General features: G+C 42.3%; 1 protein-coding gene across 2 annotated transcripts in view; it reads right to left on the bottom strand.

Annotated features, from left to right (window-relative positions):
* Window positions 1–423: 423 nt before the first annotated feature.
* ppp2r3a (protein phosphatase 2, regulatory subunit B'', alpha) overlaps window positions 424–21,311 on the bottom strand; it is a 60,263-nt gene continuing 39,375 nt past the window's right edge. For both annotated transcript variants that reach the window (XM_073484406.1, XM_073484407.1), the window contains exons 3-13: window positions 8,460–8,744; window positions 7,802–7,905; window positions 7,567–7,669; window positions 6,578–6,652; window positions 5,371–5,614; window positions 4,872–4,920; window positions 4,671–4,760; window positions 4,399–4,574; window positions 4,168–4,286; window positions 3,385–3,491; window positions 424–3,223 (exon numbers count right to left, since the gene is read on the bottom strand). In XM_073484406.1, the coding sequence (XP_073340507.1) occupies window positions 3,127–3,223; window positions 3,385–3,491; window positions 4,168–4,286; window positions 4,399–4,574; window positions 4,671–4,760; window positions 4,872–4,920; window positions 5,371–5,614; window positions 6,578–6,652; window positions 7,567–7,669; window positions 7,802–7,905; window positions 8,460–8,744 (1,449 nt within the window). In that variant the 3' untranslated portion in view covers window positions 424–3,126. The remainder of the gene's footprint in view (window positions 3,224–3,384; window positions 3,492–4,167; window positions 4,287–4,398; window positions 4,575–4,670; window positions 4,761–4,871; window positions 4,921–5,370; window positions 5,615–6,577; window positions 6,653–7,566; window positions 7,670–7,801; window positions 7,906–8,459; window positions 8,745–21,311) is intronic.

Here is a 21,311-nt window from a genome sequence, read left to right as displayed (position 1 = left end):
GTGGGTCTGACCACCCTTAATGAAGTGAACTGGCATCAAAACATTTCCTGCACTTGAGGAAAAAACAAACAAGTTGTACAAAGAATGGCAGATAAGAAAAAGTTCTTATTCGAGTTTGAAGTTCAGCTTAATGCTGATTAGAGACATGTTATAACACACATGTTCAGCACATGAACAGAAAAAGTAGGAATGTCGGGAAAAAATTTGCCTCCAGGTAAAAAGGTCAGGGCACTCATCAGTTCAAAAGACTGTAAAGTACTCTCTACTGAGCACCAGTCCAGACAAACACACTTACAGTACACAGTGTGTGTACACAAGGAGGGAGTGATGACGAACGTTGGCGTGTGAAAGAGATGTTTGTGTGTCTGAGGGAATAGGAGGAGGGTGTGTGTGTGAGCAGCCGTAAAGAATCTGCAAGGGGAATTAATACTGTTGAAACATCTTTATTTAAACTTTTAAACTTCAGACAAAAGCAACAAATAACAGAGACAAGGTAGAGAGAGAGAAAGAAAGAGAGAAAGAAAGAAAGAAAGAAAGAACGAAAGAAAGAAAGAAAGAAATTGATGGACGGAAAGTAAAACCATGCCAATACAATAACCATCAGGATTGAACACATCTCGGCCAGTCTCCACGGCACTGAGGATGTTAAAGTAAAAGTCCTCTCTTTTCTCTACCTCTCGCAGTAGAGATGTAATTTCAAAATAAAAGTCTTGCATGGCTTTTCTCCTTGCCTCCTGCTTTACGTGAACAACGAGGGCACTGTACACAAAGCCACAAAGTCATCAGCTGGAGACGTCCTGTTGCCCTCAACAGTTCTTCTTAAATACTGTCCGGATGAGCAGGTCTCCTTGAGAGCTTGTGAGGTGTGTGTGTGTGTGACCACAGCAGTGAAACATCAGTCTCGGAGGGTCTCCGTCAGGGATTTATCTCATATTTCTGTGATTGTCAGATCAGTCCGCCAGAGGATCCCTCTTCCTCTGCTGATGAAAATCCACTGTGCATCTAACACACAAACATACACACGCCTAACATAATTTACCCCCCTATCCCGAGCCACACAGTGGCACAGCAAATACAAACCATTAAAATACATGAAAAATCACAGCCGTTATTTTTATAATGGCTTATCATTACTGTTATTATTATAATAATAGAGTTTAATACACAGTCAGGCACATTTACAATGGCTGTAGAGCACAAGAAACTCAAGGTCGTCAAGGCCTTACAGCATCCTCTCGCTTTCTTTCTCTCTTTCAATAGCAAATAGTGTAGTGTGTGTGTGTACAGTAAGTGCAGGTAAAGGAGGTATACGCAAGTGGATTTGAGCTCAGTGAGGACAAGAGCTGTCCCTTTTTCTAATTAAAGAGTTATACAATCGGCGCACACACTGACTCTGGGAACACGTCCCTATGGCAACAACTATGACATATAAACAGCCCCCGAAACTGAGAGCTACCCATCACACGCTCCTAAAACACAACCCTCTATCAGTGATTTATAAGCAAACACACACTCCGAGCTATTACAGGAAGGGCAGTGTACACACTCGCACCTGTCCCTGTGGGCGCAGCACAGTAAATAATGGAGTTAAAGGACGAGTTCACCCAAATTAGAAGACAAAATCTCACTTAATGGTATCTATCTGTGCAAATAGTTTGGATTTGTTTTGCCCAGGTTGTCAGATATCCGTCTGAGATCAGATTACAATAAAGGTGAAAGGAAAAATTACATTTCAAAAGTAACAGTGTCCCTGTCACTGTGCATAATTCACAGAATTTACTGTGAGGAGTTTACATAAAGACTTCAGTTCCTTTGTAATGTTCAAGAAAAAAAATCTCAGAGATTTCATCAAACTTGGGCAACACTTCCTGCAGGCTAGATACCACTAGAAGTATGAGAATTTATGTTTGTCTGAGGGTGAACTGACCCTTTAAGAGGCATCGTTAGTAGCAGGTTTGGCATGTGTGTTACAGGGAAATGGACGCCACAGAGTTTCATAAACAAATGATAATACGATGAGAATTCTATGCAGAAAAACAACATTTTTTTGGCATAAATGACAAAAACAGATCGAAAGTAATCACCAGACTGTACACAATCAACAAGGATGTGAGGAAACATACAGTGGGATGTGCTGGATAACTGTGTCAGACTCACAGTTCTTATATGTATCTATTGCGTCGTTACAAATGTTATGGGTGGAAATGTGCGGGCAACTCTACCAGAGAGTTTGATATGTTTCTCAACATGCATCATTTTATGTGCATATGTCTCAGTGTGACCTGATTGAGAATTAAAGCAATGAAATGAATGGCTAATGTAGACTTTTTTTTATTCCCGGAGAGTCAAGAGGTGCAGCTCTGATAATGCTGTGCTAATAATAGAGCAGCTCAGACTGTGCAGTGAACTAAACTCCCTTTTGGAAATGGTGACCAGCCATTATGCACCCTGTAATGGCTTGCAGTAGCACAGACTGGCCACAGAGAGGTGCTGTTACAACAACACAAACTGTTACATGATTCCTCCCTGAAGGGACCGGAGGTTTAACTACTTCCTTTACAAGGAACACAGTGACAAGCTGCACAGGCAGCAGGTTTCTGATGGCAGTGTCTGTCTGTATGTATCATAATAGAGCAGCTGACTGTTTGGTGACTGTGGCAGTGACTATCTATAATTATCTGTTTCTGTCTCCCTGTTTCTATTTGCGTAACTGACAGTCTGCCTGTCTGTCGACCTTTAGCACAGTGACGATTAAAAATTCAGGTGATTGTCTTCTGGCAGGATTGTCAGTAGAGAATTCACAATTATTTTACAGTTTTATTGTTCCTTGTTTCCTTTTTAGAGCTTATTGTACACTTCTCTACCCGTCATTGGCTTTGTTGCCTTCAGACGGAGTGAAGAGCTGGAGGCAGTGACATTGTCTTCTGTATTCATACAGATGTGTTATTGCACCAGACGCAGAACAGTACTGGTTTACAGTCACACACACAAAAGCTGATGACTCCGTTATGAGCGAGACTCCAGAGTCGTCGAAAAAACAGACAGCGTGATCGTTTGCTCTCTCTCTTTCTTTTAATCCATGTATTTTTGGATGCGTCCATCCAAAGTGTTCCAGGGCAGGAGTTTTTATGCCGACAGGTCTGATATGACCAGTTTTTCCATTTTATTCCCGATCTCTCCGGGGACTTGAAGATCCTCGGATTCGTAGTCATCATCAAATGACCTAGAGACAGAACACACATTGTAGAACTGATTAATTTTTGCTGTAAATACCTTTAACTGTCTTGACAATCAATCTAATCAGTCAATAAAAGGGTGTGTGTGTTTTTTTAAAATACACAAAGAGCTGCAGAGAACTCAGGTGTGATTGTGTGTGTGTCATACCCTTCATGTAGCTGTTCATTGGCAGTCTCCTCCGCCACCAGTATCTCATACTCTTCTGAGGCATATTTATCCCAGTCAGATGGCTCTGGACCTTCACTATCAATGTCCTGGAACATGCCAAATATCAACATTTTAATCAGGTATTGGTGCAGGTATTGACAAAAACAAAAAAAGTAAAGTTTCATACATTTTTACAAAATAAAATAAGGCACTGAAAGGAAGGCAGCTCTGAATCCATACACAAAGATGTATTACAACCCTGTAGCCCATTTTTCTAGTGGTAAAGGAGGAATTATGTGTGGAGTAAATTGTCATATTAATATTCAGACCCCAGACAATATTATTTTTTCAATTCAGTAGAAACTGCCCAACTACTACTACTAGTACTGGGTACCTACAGGGTATTTCCTCTAAAATACCCCATACAGTTTCCAGTCCTTTAAAAATACTCACAGTATCATTTATTTCTCCTCTCCTCTAAAATTCCCAACTGTTACTTCTGTCCTGTACCTAAATTTAAGTATTTTACATGTACTGATTCATACGATGAAATTACACAGTAAGTTAAGTAAAAGTACACGGTACTTTTTGGAAAGTTACACTATAAATTGTGGGCTGTAATATAAAGTGTTATCGGAAAATACATTTCATCAGTTGTGAGACAGATTTTCCAGTCACGTATCATCTGTTCTGCTTCACACTTGCACATTATGTTTGAATTTTGATTCAACACCTCTTATATAGCTGACTATCACATCTGTTACAAGAGATGTAAATTCACACCTTTTGCACAGCAAATGGGTCTCTCTGTTCATGGTCCAGGTACTTCTCCAGGTTGAAGAAGGTGTCGAAGAATATGTGGGCCATCCGGCAGCGCTTCAAATCACCGAGGGTTATCTTACCTGAGAAAACAACAAATAAACAAACACACGCATGTGTGAGATTCAGAAGGCGAGGTAAAACAGATGGTGGCAGGGTGTGCCTGTCTAATAAAAAAGAGAGATAAAAGAAAACCTTGGCTCTCAGGTTTGACCAGGTCGAGCATCTGGCAAAGCAAATCCTGGAAGGGCAGAGGTTCGATGCCCATCCGTTCCATCCTCTCACACTGCTCCTCGTAGAAATACTCCAACTCGAACATGGACAGAACACCGTCGCCATCTGTGTCCATGCAGCGGAACCAGTACTCTATACTGGAGAGAGAAATGACAAATGCAGAGAGTTACAGACACATCTGGCTGAGATGCAACATATTTAGTAGACACACTGAACATAGCAACTGTTTCTACCTGGTAGGATTTTTCTTGTCTTCTTCAGATATGAGGAACCAGACGAACTCGGCGTAGCTTATCCTGCCTTCTCTCTGCACAGCGCTACCCCTGGAAACAAGAGTGACAGAGCCCATTCACATTCACAACTGCCATTATGATGAAGAAATCAGCTCCTCTGTGTTTGTTTATGTGTGCGCATATGTTTATGTTTCCACTTACCGAGTAACAGCCCCCGAAAATAATCTTTCAATGATCCTGTTTGAGGACGCTGTCAGAGGAGAGAATGAGAAAAATAAGCAAAGAAAGAGAGACAAATGGATACTGTTGTAAACTACTGCGTATACAGTAGAGTTGCTTGCGTAAGTAGTGGATTCAATTTGGCTAAGTGGTCATAAAATGAAGTCAACAGTGTAATGCTGTTCACATCAGACAGAATGAATGTGTTGAGCCTAGGAAAAACAGATGCTGTGCTTTGTGCTAGCTAGTGGGGAAAGCATACGAGTGTGACACATCGCAATACACTTGAATTTTGATCCTTTTCTGATGTCCTTAGATGCTTCGTGTCATGGACCATAAATGTTCTGTTTCTTATTTTCAAATAGTATTTGTTTTTGCCTGAATTAATTCCTGATATACTCTACTTATTTGTAGAATAATCCTCGTGTGTCTGGTATGGATGTGTTTCAGTTGGGAGAAATTAACCCTCTGTTGTCCCTACCGTGGTCGTTGTATCTCGCCAAGTCTTTGGAGTCAATGTAGAGGTCGTGGTCGGTGTCCAACTCCCAGAACTTGCAGTAGATGACATAGAAGTGTTCGTAGGAGAAGTAGTCGGTGATCTGGTTGATGTCGTCCTCCTCCTCCAGCAGGGCCAAGGTCTGTAGGAAGTTGCTCCGGCGCAGCTCCATCATGGTGATACGACCCGTCCACGAACGGTTCACCACGTAGAATATCCGCTGGATCACCTGCAGCAATTAGAGTATCCAAACGGTGCTGATCAGCATGATTGATTATGTTTTACACTAGGGCAGTGGTTCCCAAAGTGGTCCTGATCCTGAATTGGTATAAGTGGTATATATGTTACCTTCCCAGAGTGAAGTTAAGAGATGGAAGAGGGTCTGAAATGTCTGCTCTCAGTCTATGAAAATACATTGCCTGCTGTGTAGCCCTGTCATCAGGACCAATTAAGCATTTTCCTCATCGTACCAGGAGGGAGACCTACCAACAACACATCCTCAACTGATATTGTTGTCCTCATTCATGATATGAGTGAGCAGGTCTTTAGCATACAATGGAAAAAATGAGATCCGGGCCCTGTCCCTGAAACACAACACTTTTAGGAGCGGATTAGCACCCATTTCCTGGTACATGGACCTCCCAGGGCTACTAATGTCTCATACAGTAGTGTGTCAGCTGGCCTAAACTGAAGGAAGTGTCTTAATATGGGCATGTGGAGGGTCAGGGGGCCTCTGCAGCAGCGAGCTGTAGGGGGCGTCAGTGTTTCCGTGACGTCACTTCTCTGCATCTCTGCACTTGTATGCAGCGAAGCCTCGACTTCGAAAGCACGTGTTGCAGCTGTCAAGATTGCACGCACACACACACACACACACACACACACACACACACACACACACACACACACACACACACACACACACACACACACACACACACACACACACACACACACACACACACACACACACACACACAGTCTGCTGCTAAAGTTACTAGATGCTCACAAGCAGTTTTGCTGACAATGTAGGACAATTCTGAGAGGTCACTGATATTTAATACTGATCTGATTGTGATGTTTTTGACTATTTAATGCTTTGTTCAGTTCAGCTTTGGAAGACATTACACTATTGAATACACTATAGGAATAATACATGAGAAGGATATCTGGTATTACTTTTCAGGCCATTTACCGTTGTTATGTAGCGGGAATGGAACTCAGGTGCATCCTTCAGAAATGTGAGCCCCGGGTGTGTATCCACTATGTCCTACAGGGACAAACAGGAAGGAACAGAAAAAAAACATTTATGCAAGTTCGAGGTAAATACAGTGAAGAGGAAGTATTCGCATCCTGTACTTGAATAAAAATACTAACGCCACATTGTAAAAATAGTCTATTACAAGTAAAGGTATGTAAGTATAATCAGGAAAATGTTTTAGTTTATAGCGGAAAAAAAGAGACGCCTTCAGAATATTTGTTTTGTTCAACCAGTGATAGAAATCAGAATGATTTGTCAATTAAACAGCTGAACTATTTATAAGAAAACATATTTTATAAGCTCTTTGCATGATTAAGAAAGTGGCATGTAAAGGAAAGCTTAAATTTGTACATAATCTGGCAATAAACAGGTTTTTTGCTTTAACTTGCCATTCTGAAATAAATACTGATTGCACAGTGTAATGGCTGTTGAAAAATGACACCATCCCTGTATTGGATCGCTTCCCTATAAACTTTGCTTTGACTATGCTATTCGGTCTGCTGTCAAGCTGGATTTTCCCGTACAAATTAAAGTCGAATTACGGCACAAAGGAACTTGTGTGCCATTGCGCAAACCAAAACAGAGGCATTGTTTTCCCCGGTTGTTATCCCCAGGTGATGTGAAAAGAACTGCGAAACTCTACACTGCAAAAGATGAAGATCCTCTTTCTATTATCTCAGTAAATTCCAAAACCTGCCTGCTCATAAACCCAAACAAATGTTTTAATCTGCTTTTTCACGGCACAGAGATCAAGGTTTCAGGGTCAGATCGGGATTCTTACAGTTGTTTTTGGCTCTGGGCAGTAGCAACTGTCGCAACACTGTCTTTGCTAGGAGGGGGGAAGATTGAAAGGAAGTCCTTTTCCGAGATTGTGTAAAGTTTGTGTTGCTCATCTGATTGATCCACCTTGATGAGGCGCTCACCTGCAATAGAGGGATGAAGTCCTCCTGCTCCAGGTAGTTACAGCCCGGTTTGGCTAGCAGGGAAATAAACCTCGATGAATCATCGTGGCAACTGTGCAACAACCTGCAGTAGAGTAGAGTAGAGGGGAGGAGAGGAGAGGAGAGGAGAAGTTTCATATCATAACCTGATTATAATTACTGTATGTCATTTTTCTAAGACTTAGATGAACAAAGAGGTCAATGAGGTCTGTCTTACTTCCTCCAGGTTGCAACGAAGGAGTGAACAGAGACAAAGCCCGTCCTCTCACCACCTGCTGAGTAAAACATGGGCGCCTTCCAGTAAAGTGGACACCCGCATGCCTGCAGAGAAACACAAGTAGCACTACCATTACCTTACCTTTCAAAACAATCACATACTGCACCTCACCGCAGTGTTTGTTTCCTAGAACCGGTGATCACCCTGCTGAGAAGGGAGTGGCGGCACAAAAACAGCACAGTATCAACCAGGCTACTGTGTGAGTAATGATTTCTGGGGAAATGACAGCTTTTTCAGAGACTCTTTATGGAATAAATCATCTTCAAGATGAAACATGAAAACACGGATGTCAAAAGGGAGACACTACAGGTGAAAACATGTCTTTTGTGCACAGAATAGTGTAAAGAAAACATCTAAAAATAATAACGTCAGTGTTTATTTTAGTTTAGATTTTTTTTTATGTATAAATATTTAAATATTCTCAAATATATTCTCAAAGTTTATACTGAGGGGTTTGTTCAGGTGTGTTCCAGGAACAACACCAACACTGCAGGTTAATGTTGATGCTTATTTTTCCATCTTTATACATTTTTATTAGACTCCAGGTTAAAACTAAACACAAGTAAAGTATAAAATGTTTGGTGTTGCAGCTGCTGACCTTCGCAATCTTGCCCATTTCATATATGTCGGCCTTCTCCTCCTCAAACTCAGCGAAGGCCACCTCAATAGCAGTAATGGCTGCGTCGTGGTTGGTGACCGGGCCCATGGCAGGGAGCCCACGGGGGTAGTAGAACCTGGGAATGTTGATGGCAGGCGGAGGAGGGGTGACTATCACCGGAGCCGGAGGAGGGCTGGGTGAGCGCGGTGTGGGGGTCGGTGAGGCTGTGGCCAGTGTGGGAGCTGGAGGGGGTGTGCCGGGTTTCTTCTCTGGTTTGGACTGGACCTGAAAAGAGAGAGGGGAGATCATGTGTGGGAATGGAGAGAGAGGCATGCTTGGGGTGATTTCCTGTCATGGCAATTTTGCACCTCGTAATTGCAATTCTTATCACCTTTAATAACTTTGAATTCAAAATGAGAACATTGTTAATTTGATGTGTTTTTCCATATGGTTTGTGGATCAAATCATAAATCAAAAATGTAGAAAAAAGTACACAACATGCAAATAAAACCAGAGACTAGGTATGCCTGATGATGCTTACTGTCCCACATCAGAGCTTCACTGTTGCATTGCATTTTAAATATCAGCTGCCGTCATACAGCTGCATGATTCTGACCTGAGAGCATGAATTACCTTCTTCGTTTTTTATGGGGAGTAACAGACTGAAGGAACTGAGTACTTTCCCTAGGATTGCAGACAAGACACTACTTCACTTTATGAGGATAAAGAGCCAATGTAAGGGATGTGGTGGAAACTCCCAGTGAGTCATAAACATAGGTACAAACAACAAGAGACTTGTTTTACAGTCGGCACCTTAGACAGACTTAAATGGCTGGAAAAACAAAGCTCCAGGTGGCAAAAGATTTTGTTGGGTCTAACTTAAAACAAACAATAAAAGGCAGGAGTACTACTGATTTTTTGATGGTTCAATGAAGCCTTTGTGAACAAGATATGCACATGCAAGAATTTACATGAGCGCTCCACAAATACCCGAATCGGACCACACAGTGGATTATAAAAAAGGTTTGCAGTGATGCATGAGGGAAGAAAATACCATACTGCGTCTTAGACAGGGAAGAAGTGGTTGAGACCTCAAAAATACCTATCATTGATAAATGCTAAATGTATAGTTAATTAAACTTTAGTTAATAGTCAGTTAACTGTTAACAAACAATGACATGCTTTATAAAATGGTTAATAAATACTGTGTATTTCATCTATAAACATCATTTGGATGTCCATTAAAAAGTTGTGACTGATGTTTATAAATCTTAATAAAGAATTGTATTGTTTGTTAATGGTAAATTAACTATTAACTACTGTTTAATTACTACTTACTTACTAATAATTGCTATTTACTATTCATTAATGATGGATATTATAAAGTGTGACTGGGTTCTCTATTTGAGATCTAACGTAAGAGCTCAGAGATGAGAAAAACACAGCCAAAAACATGGTGGACTGTCCTCAGGAGGAGCTCTGAACACAGTTATTTTATTCTCAATTATCTAAATCGCACGACAACAAGGTGAGATAATGATCGCTCAAGTTCAAGACCTGAAGCGAGATATTCAATGAACACTGCTTGAATCAAAAATACTCAGTGTGTTCAGGTGGGGGGGTGGGGGGGGGGCTCCCAGTGTGTTTGGTGTGCCTCTCCTCGGAGGCATACTGTGTGTACTGAGCAGGACAGCTGTAGGGGTCCTCCCCCGCCCGCTCTCCTTCACAGAGTTCATTCTATCACTCTATTCCTGCACCTCCTACACTATTAATAACTTGCTGGTATCTGCCTCAGAATAGTGTTGGTGTCTCTGGCATGTCACTCTGTGTGAGCAACAAGATGAATTTATTGTATGTTAGTGTTTATAAGATACGAACATCTGCTCATGTAAGTCGAGAACAGAAGAGAAAAAGAATGAATGAGATGAAAAATAAGATGATTTTTCGTTAGTTTGCATTATGCATGTCCAAACTGGCACCCTCTCCATCCTGGTTATTGCACCGACTGACCTGCTGCTGCTGGAAGGACTTGAGTCTCTTCTTGAAGCGCGAGGGGAGGACAAAGTCACACCCCCTGGCCAGAAAGGCCAGCTCTCCCCTCAGGTCAGGGTCCCGGCGTAACGACGTCTCCTTGATCATCATGGTGGGGGCCGAGACACGCAACCCCCCACCAGAAACGGCCACCGGTGCGGCTACTGACACGGCGACAGACCGGCTTGCCCGGGAAGCAAAACGAGGAAATCGAGTGGACTGTGGTAAAGGTGTCCACCTAACAGCTCAGATATCCCGTAACCAAAAAAATTGCCAAACACCTCAGGAAAGCATGTGTGTGATTTCAGGCGAAACGCCCCTTTGGCAATCACTCACAAAATTTCTCTCCTCCAGGCTCTACTCGTGTGCACACGCTCCCAAAGCAGTAATCCAGTAGTGTATCTGTGCAAAGAGATGTTCCTCAAGACTCTCGTGCTAATGTGCAGGCTGGGAGGCAGAACCATGGCACTGGGCTGCTTTATGGCCCCAAAACAGCGGCTTCCTCTCCGGGTTAGAAAACCTCTGGTGTCCCCCCGTCAGCTCTGGATGTATGTATTTGGTGTAGTCTCACTGGTGCCTGCCTGCTCCAAGCTGGGCTCTGACAAACTGCACTGAGAAACATGAGCCATGCCAGGGTCTGGCAACACACACACACACACACATACACACACAGCAAACCGGCTGTCCTGAGCATTAGGGTGGGGGTGGTGGAGGGGGTTCAGACATGTTGCATATCTGTGCGTAGTGTTTTGCAGGATCTGAGCCCTCGTCAGTCACCGCATTCAACTAAAGTTAGCAAGTGGGAAGTAACAACTCGGAAGGAAATAAATTTTACCGCAGACTTGAATCTTAGGTTGGATCTTCAGTGTGAGCGGAGAGGACGAGTAACCTGAAATATTCTCACAGAGGCGGTTTGGGATGGAGTGATGAATCAGCAGGCGAGCACCTGTTGTTATATCTGTTGACTTACAGTTATTCCAGTGGACGTGCTCCGATACTTAAAGCAGCATTCCCTTTTGCTTGAACATTAAAAGCGTCAAAGTCCACGCGTGTATGAAGAGTCACTCTTGGTTAGAGTTCAAACTTATACATATTATTTTTATTGATTATATTTTATTATTAAAAATTATTATTTATTATATATTTTATATATTTATTACAGTCTACTTGCTGTTTAATTTTCTGTCGATTGACTGATTGATAAATTAACTAATCATGTCAGCTCTGCAGTTAATTACCAAAAAAACAATGATGTCAAGGAAGAAATGAAGCAGGTCCTCATGTTTGAAAAGGCAGAAACCAGGCAAGATCAAAATTATTGCTAATTAATTTCCCTTCATCTGACTAATCAATTAATCACCTAATCATTTTAGCTTTACTATTGATTCACACCTATCTAAAGACTCACAAGCCGTCAGCGGTATTTGGGTGTCTTTCGTGATGCTTCTGATATGAAGATGCAAAATAGAAATGTATTTTGCTCTACTACCCTTTGGAACATTTGCATATATGGTAACAACTAATTAATAGACAGCGTAAATACAGAAGTGTATAAAATGGCAATCCAAAATCCTCCGTCTGCCAGGGAGAGTCTGCTCTTTCACCCGGCGATGCCAGATCAGGCCGGTGAAGCCTGAACGTCCAAGAGGGGATCCCTCAGGAGAGACGGGCGTGATCTATTTCAAACTTGCCCAACTAAAACTCCCTCCGAGATGAAGACGCTACATTAAATGTCTGCCATATAACTGTTTGCTTTAGCATGCATATCAATGCTTGCCGTTGACTGTCAAAGAAAAAGGAAACCATCAATTTCTCAGAATCTGTTGGCGCAGTAAACACAGATTTCACTGCGGTTGTGTTTCAGAGCTGCACAGATGGGGAGTCTAGCGCCCTCTAGTGCTAAACTGGGCTCTTTGAGTTTGGTAAACCATGCAACAGAGGGATATATTTAGGTGACAGACATCACTGCTGATGGATGAGATCTTTTGAGGAACCGCGTAAACGATTTTCCAGTTGAAGTGGTCTACTTCCAGAAAAAAAAGTTTTTTTTCCCAAGACAGCCTGAGTCCCTCTTCTCGCTGTCTTTGTTTTTCAGTGTATTTCATCACTTTGCAAAACATCTCTGCAGCATTGACAACACGCCGCGTGAGTAACAGATGAGTCTTTCCCACACTCAACATGATCTAATGGTCAGAATGTGTCCATGCGCGTGAGCTGTTTTTCCACAGAAATAAGTGAGTCACCTTGGGTTTTAGGGTAACTCCTCTCAGCTCCCTGTACGCCCTACTGAATTCTTTGGAACAACTGGACTCTGTACTAAAGCCAAGGTCACATACCGATCCCACACACACACACACACACACACACACATGCTGACACACATTGTCTCTTCCCTGGCCACTTCTCACCTCAGTGCTGCAGGGGGAAACATTATACAATCACTATCTCGCGTCTATCAACAAATGGGCACGATCCGAGCGATGGCTGCCATCTCACCAGCCTTTCATGCCCCCCCACCCTCCCTTTCTGTTCCCCTCTCTCTCTCCCCACTCAGGCTGATCACTGAAAGTTAGTTCCCACCACTTCCTCTGCGGCGATGCACTTGTGAAATCATAAATCTCTGTATAAAGAGATACGTGTGTGCATGTAAATATGAGTGTGTGTAAAGGGAGCCAGAGCAGATGCCATTGGGCAGCTGTGTGCTCTTTTCCTGTCTGGCTGACAGTCGGTGTAACTCTGCCCTCGGTCAAAGTCTCCGCTCGGTCCTAAAACCAGCCTCTCGTTCTCGAGTGTTAAACTTCTCTCTGGCTTTTAAAATATCTCTCACTTGAGCTGGCATGGAGGCTAAATGAATAAAAAGGCTATTTTACCAAGACATGAGTGGATGGTGCCGGCGCCAACTCCTTTAAAGATTCTGAGACGCTCCACTATAGTATGTGGGTGAGTTGCTGCAGTCTGCTCAGGTGACATGAACGCAACCTGTGGGACAATCTGTTCCCAATGGGAGGGATACATAAGGTCACGGTGATGTGTGAGTCATTTCTGAGACAAGCTTAATGCATAACGACTTAATTTACCTCAGTGCCTTATTTCTTAATATGTTACGGGTCTTTCCATGCCATCTCACCAGTTCATGTGGCCCGCCTCACCAATCCAAGAAACATAAAACAAACCTGAATGATAATTTTAATCATTTAACCAGATTTTTTTATGCAGGACCAACCCATTTCTGGATGTGATAGAACTATAGTAATACTAGAAACAAAACTAGGTTGCAACAAGAGAAGCCTAGTGGAAATATACATTTTTGAAAAATGAAAGAATCTTTGTTCAGCGTGAGCTTTATGATCGATATGCAGCGGTGACACGCTCCCAAGCTGCATGTTTGTTTGTTTGTCAACTGACTATTTAGTCCACCGTACAATACGTGTTGCCTGACGTTCTCATCTTTTGAATAGTTAGTTGATCAACATACTGCATAAGCTCCAGAAAATAACTGTATTCCTTTAAAATGCTGTCTAAGTGGGGACTAGGACACGGCAACAGGTGTGTGTAAGTGTGTGTTGCGTCTGCAAGTGCTTTCCTCCACCCACCACATAAACCTAATCCAACCCCACTGCTACCAGAACAGGTGAGTTAGCAGCCTTCGCGGCATTGATCAAATACATGCACGATAGGGAAAGCGGGGGGACAGAAGCAAAGGATCAGCTGTCCAACAACAACTGTCGCCTTCGTCCAACTGTTAAATACACAGTGGACGTGCACAAATGGCCTCCTTAGGGTTTAATTAGCACACAAGCACAGACACATGTGTCTAATTTGTCAGGCATATCATTTGCGTGAGTGTTTCTGGGTGTGCCTCTATGCCTCAATGGATTTGACTAACAGGAACTGCTTCTTCCAGGCTTCCAGAGAAGTTGAATAGTGTGAACATAACAACTTCCTAAACACACACACACACACACACACACACACACACACACACACACACACACACACACACACACACACCTGCTCAGTAAAAGTGGCTGTCTGCGGGGTGTAAAATTATCTGTGTAAATATAGCAGCTGATTTCATGTTTATTCCTGCCTCAGGCACCAGGCAGACTTCAGACGTGGATGAACACGTGGCAAAACACACCCTTGCTTAAGGTTGTGAAAGCCTGAAAACATAATTTTGTTTTCAGGCTGTTTTGCTGTTACCTTGCTGGAGTTATGATCAGGTTTTTAATTGGACTGCTCAATCACATTAAACCAATTACCATGATATAAAATTATTAAAAAAAGTTTTGGACCCTTTAAACAAGTTAAATGTTAAAATTCTTAAATTATTGTTACATATATTTTACTATTAACTACTAACTATTTTTTAATAAGAAGATGATTACTGCACTGGCAAGTGCATGTTGTAATGCACGTCAGCCTTATATTTTTATATAATGTTATTTTTAATACCTGCACTGAAACTAACTGCCCACTGGGACAAATAAAGTTTAAACTTGAACCTGATCTCACATGAAATAGGCGACTCCCCCTCCCCTGTCGCTGCGATTATACGCGCACTCACTTTAGACCATGCCTGCCAAATGCCATCTCTATGGCGATAACCCTTTCCCTGGATTGAGTGGCGGGTGGAATGCTCCCAGGGTTATGGTGCCAACAGCAGGAAACGCGGTTCACATCGCCGCTGCCCTGTTCTTTATTCCCGGTCTCACTTCCTCTCAAGAAGGACACACACAGAGATAAACATAGACACACACGCAAAGTTGCCTCGGGAACCTCCTCCCTAAACTGCAGAGAATGAACCGAGTTCAAGTGCTGCTTCCGTGATAGATGAAGTGAATCAGTGCTGGCCACGGTCTAGCTCACATCCGAATCAGAGGAGGACAACATGGGAACCGTTAAAGACACAGCTGCTTGAGCTGTCTGGGAGCAGAGGCTGTCCCTAATAAACATCACAAGCTCAAGTAACACAGCAGCGAACAGCCCTGTTTTGAAAAAAGTTTCTACAATATATCTGGTGATATTCTTTCTATATAACAACTGTCAGGTGACAAGGAAGTGAGTAAGAAGAAGTATCAGGGGGGCAAAGCGGAGACACAAACAGCACTAAAAATATGTTGCAGGAGATTCAAAACATCACAGGCTACAAAAGCAAGAGAACAGACAAACACAGTTTAAGCTCAATTTGATTTCCTCAGCAAAGTGTCAGCTTAAGTCTCCTCCGCCTCGAGAGGACCAGCCACTGTCTGTATACACAGTGGATGTGACGAAAATCCTGCCGAGAGTGAATATGATTAAAGCTGCTGGGCCTGATAACACCCCTGGCTGTGTACTAAAAACATGTGCCAATCAGCTACTTACTGTAATAATTACTGATGTTTTTAACATATGACTCTCATAGGTGACTATCCCCTATACTTCAAGACAGGGACCATCGTCCCAGTACCTAAAAAGTATGCAGTGTCTAGTAAATTACAATCGCCCTGTAGCACTCGCTCTCCAGCATATCAAAGGCAACACCCCGAAGCCCGCGTTATATCTTCTTTATTTGATCCCCCGGATTCTACTTTGTAAAAAAACAACAGTTAACCGTTTTGCAGGGATTTATATGCCAGACTATTTATTGTTTCTGAGCAGTTGCCAAGGAGAAACTCCAGGAGGTTACTGCTCCAAGCTAAGTGGTAGTCTGGCAGAAAACCCTTGTGTAAAACATTTGAGTTTTTGTATGGATTAAAGAAATGAGAACGTGTTAAGTAGTGAGCTTTAGAGAGTTTTTCTCTATTTCAAGTCTTAATGCTAAGCTAAGCTAACCAGCTGCCGGCTGTAGATGCTATTGAGACATGAAAAATACAAGCATATTTTCCAAAATACCAAACGGTTCCTTTAAGACTCATATCTAGAATCATAAATCATAAATTCTTCATTAATACTGTTCTTTCACTGTTGATACTTTGTTTCTTCCTAGCGATAGTGTAAGTGAAACTCTACTGCATTGTGATTGCAGGAGAAAATATATGTTTGAGTACATATATTCTACAGGTAAACAACACAGTAAATAACAAGATAATAATCCAGTAAGGATCATTTGAATTTCTTTTCTATTCTGTATTTCTAAAAGGAGCTAGAACAAACTTGAACTGAGGTAAGTGACAGTTTGATGAACATAAACATGTCAATAATAAATAAAAAATAATGTCCCCCTAACAACAACAGTGTTAGTTATGTAAAGTTATGTAAAATCTGCAAACTTGTTGATTTCTGTGGTCATTTTCAGCCGTTACTGTTACTTTTTAAGTAAAAGACTATGATCTGACCTATCTGCTGTTTCTGCTTTCCTTATTTTATGTTCTGTGTTGCTTTGTTAGCATCTTTGATATCTAACCAACAGCGACATCTCGGACTAACTGCTAGTTTGGGGAAAACTCGAGCAGTCACTTTCTTTAGTCTGTGGCCCAACAGGTAAACTAGGTCTCCAAGTTCAGTGCGTGATGTAGGTTTTTCTACCTGAAAGTTATTGTAAATAAACATTCGGATTGGTTCTACACTCACATTCCCAGTACATCACTCTGAATAATTGCATCACACAAAATCATAAAAATAACCCAGAAGTTTTAGGTAATAGAGCTGCCTCAATAATCACAGGGGGGAAAGGTTTCATGCTTTGAAAAGATTTATGGAATTCTTTACTTAATGTGTTACTTTACCGCTTATTTCTGGGAGGGTTGCCCAGCTACATCACCAAAAAACTGCCCAGTAAATCACCTCTCTCTGCAGGAACAGCAGCCTGTCATCAAGTAATCTTTAATCACAACAAACTGCAGGACTTCATTGGCCAGCGCGGCTTTTTATATTTATACACACAGCTATCGGGACAAGTTTTGCATTACCTTCCCATGGCTATCTTAAGAGTTAGAGTAAGTGAGCTAATCCTACATCAGCAGTGGTGATGGGGCTCAGCCTGGGGCTGCAGTGACAGAGCTGTCACTAGAGTGCAGTGAGAGACTTCACACAGCCAATGGCGGAGCAGATGAGCTCCTGTTACCTCTCTTTTTCAGAGAGAAGAGTAAAGATAGACAGGAATGTTAAGAGGGAGAATTAAGAAGTAGCTACTGCATAAGCCATTACCTATTCAGATGCAGCCCTGCGCTATTAACAAATCTTAGGAGATGGTCCAATAACACTGGAGAATGCACATAAATATGTTGCATAAGTCATGATCCTACCCTGCAGACCATTATGATGCAACAAATGAACTACCATAAAAGATAAGTTCACCCAAAAATGATAATTCAGTCATTATCTGCTCACCTTCATACCGAGGGAAAGGCACAAAAAGGGTCTGTAGTCTATAAAAACTTTCTGGAGCTTAACAGCAAAAGAGCACTGAAGCATTTAACAAAACAACTTGGGACTTGTTTTAAAACAAAACACAAAAACTGCTCATCCAGTGTAATCCAGGTCCCCAGAAGTCTCACAAATTGATTTGACAATATTTATACCCTCAATGTGTGGCTGATCTCATACTCCCACTTCAGATGGTGGGGGGGTGGGGGGTGGGGGGGGGGTGAAGATGTCGGCTTAAAAAAGTGTGCAAACAACTTCTTTTCAAATCAATTTGGCATCTTGACGCTCTCACAGACTTGGATTACGCCTATGACTTGGTTTGCATTTTCTTTCCGTTGTTTTGTTTTATGACAAGTCCCCATCTACTTCAGTTGGTTAGGAAAATGCTGCGACTCTGTTTTACTGTGAAGCTCCAGAACTGTTTTGTGGACTACGAAACTTACTCTGACTTTCCAACGGCATGGGGGTGAGCAGATAGTGACTGAATTTTCATTTTTGGATGAACTTCTCCTTTAATATCCCAACATCTGCCATGCATCTTGAGCAACATTTTCCCAGCAAACTAACTTAGTCATATTACAGTAATTTCATGGATTGTGCCAATTCCTTTAATTTATCTAAATAAATCAGTTAAAAGCGTCAAAAGCAGCTTATCTAAAAGAAGAACATGTGTTTACATACTTGAGTAATAACACCAAAACATCTGTTAGTTCTCAGATCATCCTGTAGATGGAGCTACAGATCCTCTTCACATTAAAACACAGAGGTGAGGCTGGCCTGCAAGCTCACACAGTTCCCTGTGGTACAGTAGGGGCTGAGAGTCACTAGGGGGTAGCAGCTCTCTGCTTGTTACTCTGTCTGAACTGTCCAACACCCAAGCCTCAGCTGACAGAAGATGCTCCCTTTGATCCCTCATCTCGTGTTATATAAGGCCAAAAAATCATGAAATCACCTCCGCTGACGGAGTAAGAGTTTCGTAGGATGAAAGCTACGTATTCATAGATCACCAAAGAGGGGAAGCTCTTAATATAAGTAATATAATATAATATAAAGTTTGCTGATGCTTTTGTGCATTAAAATTAGGACAGAGGCCTGAAAATGTTTTCAGAGACTGAATCCCAACATGTGCGTCTCGATTAACTGGTGGAGGAAACCCCCGGCCCAGCTTAGGTGCTGGGTGAAGGGTGAGATCAAAGGGAGAGGGAGACTGAAAGTAGATGGGTGAGGGGGGTGGGTGGGTGTGACACACAAGCTTTTACAGACTCATGATGTTCTGGAACATTTGCAAACATGGAAACAAGCACGCACACACATGCACACACACGCACACACATGCATAAACACAGACACGTACACACAGCCGGCCACACCCACATGAACACAGTCACTAATCTGAAATAAACCTTTAACAAATCCAGCCTTTACTTGATCTCTGCAAGGGAGCCCCCAATCAGATTGCACAAAGGATATTCTGGGGTAGGGGAGTCCCACCAGCTACCTACTGCTTATAAACATGTTGTGGTGGTTTCCATGGAGACACACGGGAGGCGCAAAGAGTTACGAAGCAACGCCTCCCACTGAGATAAAACTTTTCAGATGAAAAAGTGGCTTGCGTAAAAAAAAAAAAAAATCTGGCTTAGTTTGCACACTCCGAAAGAGCGCACTGCTGGGAGTGGTGAATCATGATGTCAGCGCTGTGTTTGTGTGTGTGCATGAATATCTCCCAGCCAAATGTGTGAAGTTAATGAACAGCACCACTTCTGTGTGTGTGTGTGTGTGTGTGTGTGTGTGTGTGTGTGTGTGTGTGTGTGTGTGTGTGTGTGTGTGTGTGTGTGTGCGCGCGCGTGTGTGTGTGTGTGTGTGTGTGTTTGTATCAAAGGGCTGGGTTGTGAATATTTCATTGTCCAGGCTAACCTTGGATGGTATGAACTGTATTGGAAAAGTCCTCTCACACATAGCAACAGCCCCCAGTCTGGGAGTGCATTGTGTGTGTGAGTATGTGTGTGTGTGTGTGTGTGTGTGTGTGTGTGTGTGTGTGTGTGTGTGTGTGTGTGTGTGAGTATGTGTGTGTGTGTGTGTGTAAATGAATGCATTCATCTGTGTGCTTGTGCACCTAGGTTTAAGCAGGCGTCCTTCCCCGCTTGGCCGAGGTTCCTGCTGTGACCTTATTTCCTGTGGAAGCAGCCGAGGAATGATGTCACCCTCCGCCAACCCAGAGTCAACAACTGTATGCTTCAGCCCCCCCACTCGCTAACTCCATCCCCTTCCCCCAGTACCATGAGCCCCTTTCCTCTTTCTTTCTTCCTTTAACTCCCTATGAATTCCTCTTTTCTCTAAGTCAACTTCTCAGATAACAAAAAAACCTCCCTCACCCCTGCTGTCACACACAGACATTCATTCATTCATATGGCTTTCCTGTCTTCCTGTTTTTTTCCTTTCTATCTCCACACTTTTCTTTATCACTCTTTTTTCATCCTTTTATCAAGGCTCTCCGTGCCAAAACTTCACAGATCTAAAAAGGTCAACAGTTCCTTTCCTCAACGGGCTAATAATGTCAAAAAAGGGAAAAGTGACTCACAGAAGAGGCCTGTTATTTACAGATGAGAATATGCTGAACTAGAATGGCACTCAGTACAGTGTATACCACCGCCAAGGTCCAACAGTCCCCTTCAAACCATCGGTACCTTTCTGAATCTCCATTACCTCAGCTGCACACTGATGGCATCAAATTATACTCACTCATAGTTACCAGCCACCTAAATATGACTGATTATTTTTATCAAGATGTGTGCATTATCATAACAACAAAATTGTTGAAAACTGGCAGATCCCGCAATGTTCAAGAAAGAGACTTTATCCAGTTCTGCACCAAAAGTTAATGGGGTCTGTTCTGGGCCGAGACCAAACCTCCATCCAAGTTTTGTGGAAATCCTTTCAGTAATTTTTCTGTAATCCTGCTGACAATCCAACCAAGCAATAAACACAAAAATGGACATGGGTGAAAACATGACCTCTTGGCGGAGGGTAACTATGACTGTGGAGCACAGATATATTCAGAAACTCATTCCAGCAGGACGATTGCACAGCTACAGGTACAGACTTATTATTAATTCTTGGTTCTGGGTTGTCTGTGTTTCTGCACATTTCCACATGCAACTTTAATGGGGCTCAACAGGAGCTGAGAAAGGTACCTGTTACTAGGAGACAGTATGTAACTTTGTTTTCTGACTGAAAAATAAATGTATTAACACAGTGTCATATGCTGCTATTTGGCAATGGACAAAAAAATATAACATTTTTAGCAGAGGATTATGGTCAAGATCCAGGTATGGACAAAGTGTGAAGTAAAGCTCTAGCAGCTCCTCATATGTTTCCAAAAGGAAACCCCTCCCGCAAGTCCAACTCCAAACTGTATGCCCACTTCTCTCCTAGCAACATGTCCACAGCAGTTGGCAAAAACACTCAAATCAGCAG

This window comes from Pagrus major, chromosome 16 (genome assembly GCF_040436345.1).
Source record: "Pagrus major chromosome 16, Pma_NU_1.0".
In the NCBI taxonomy this organism is placed as follows: domain Eukaryota; kingdom Metazoa; phylum Chordata; class Actinopteri; order Spariformes; family Sparidae; genus Pagrus; species Pagrus major.
This window is presented reverse-complemented; position numbering and strand designations above follow the sequence as displayed.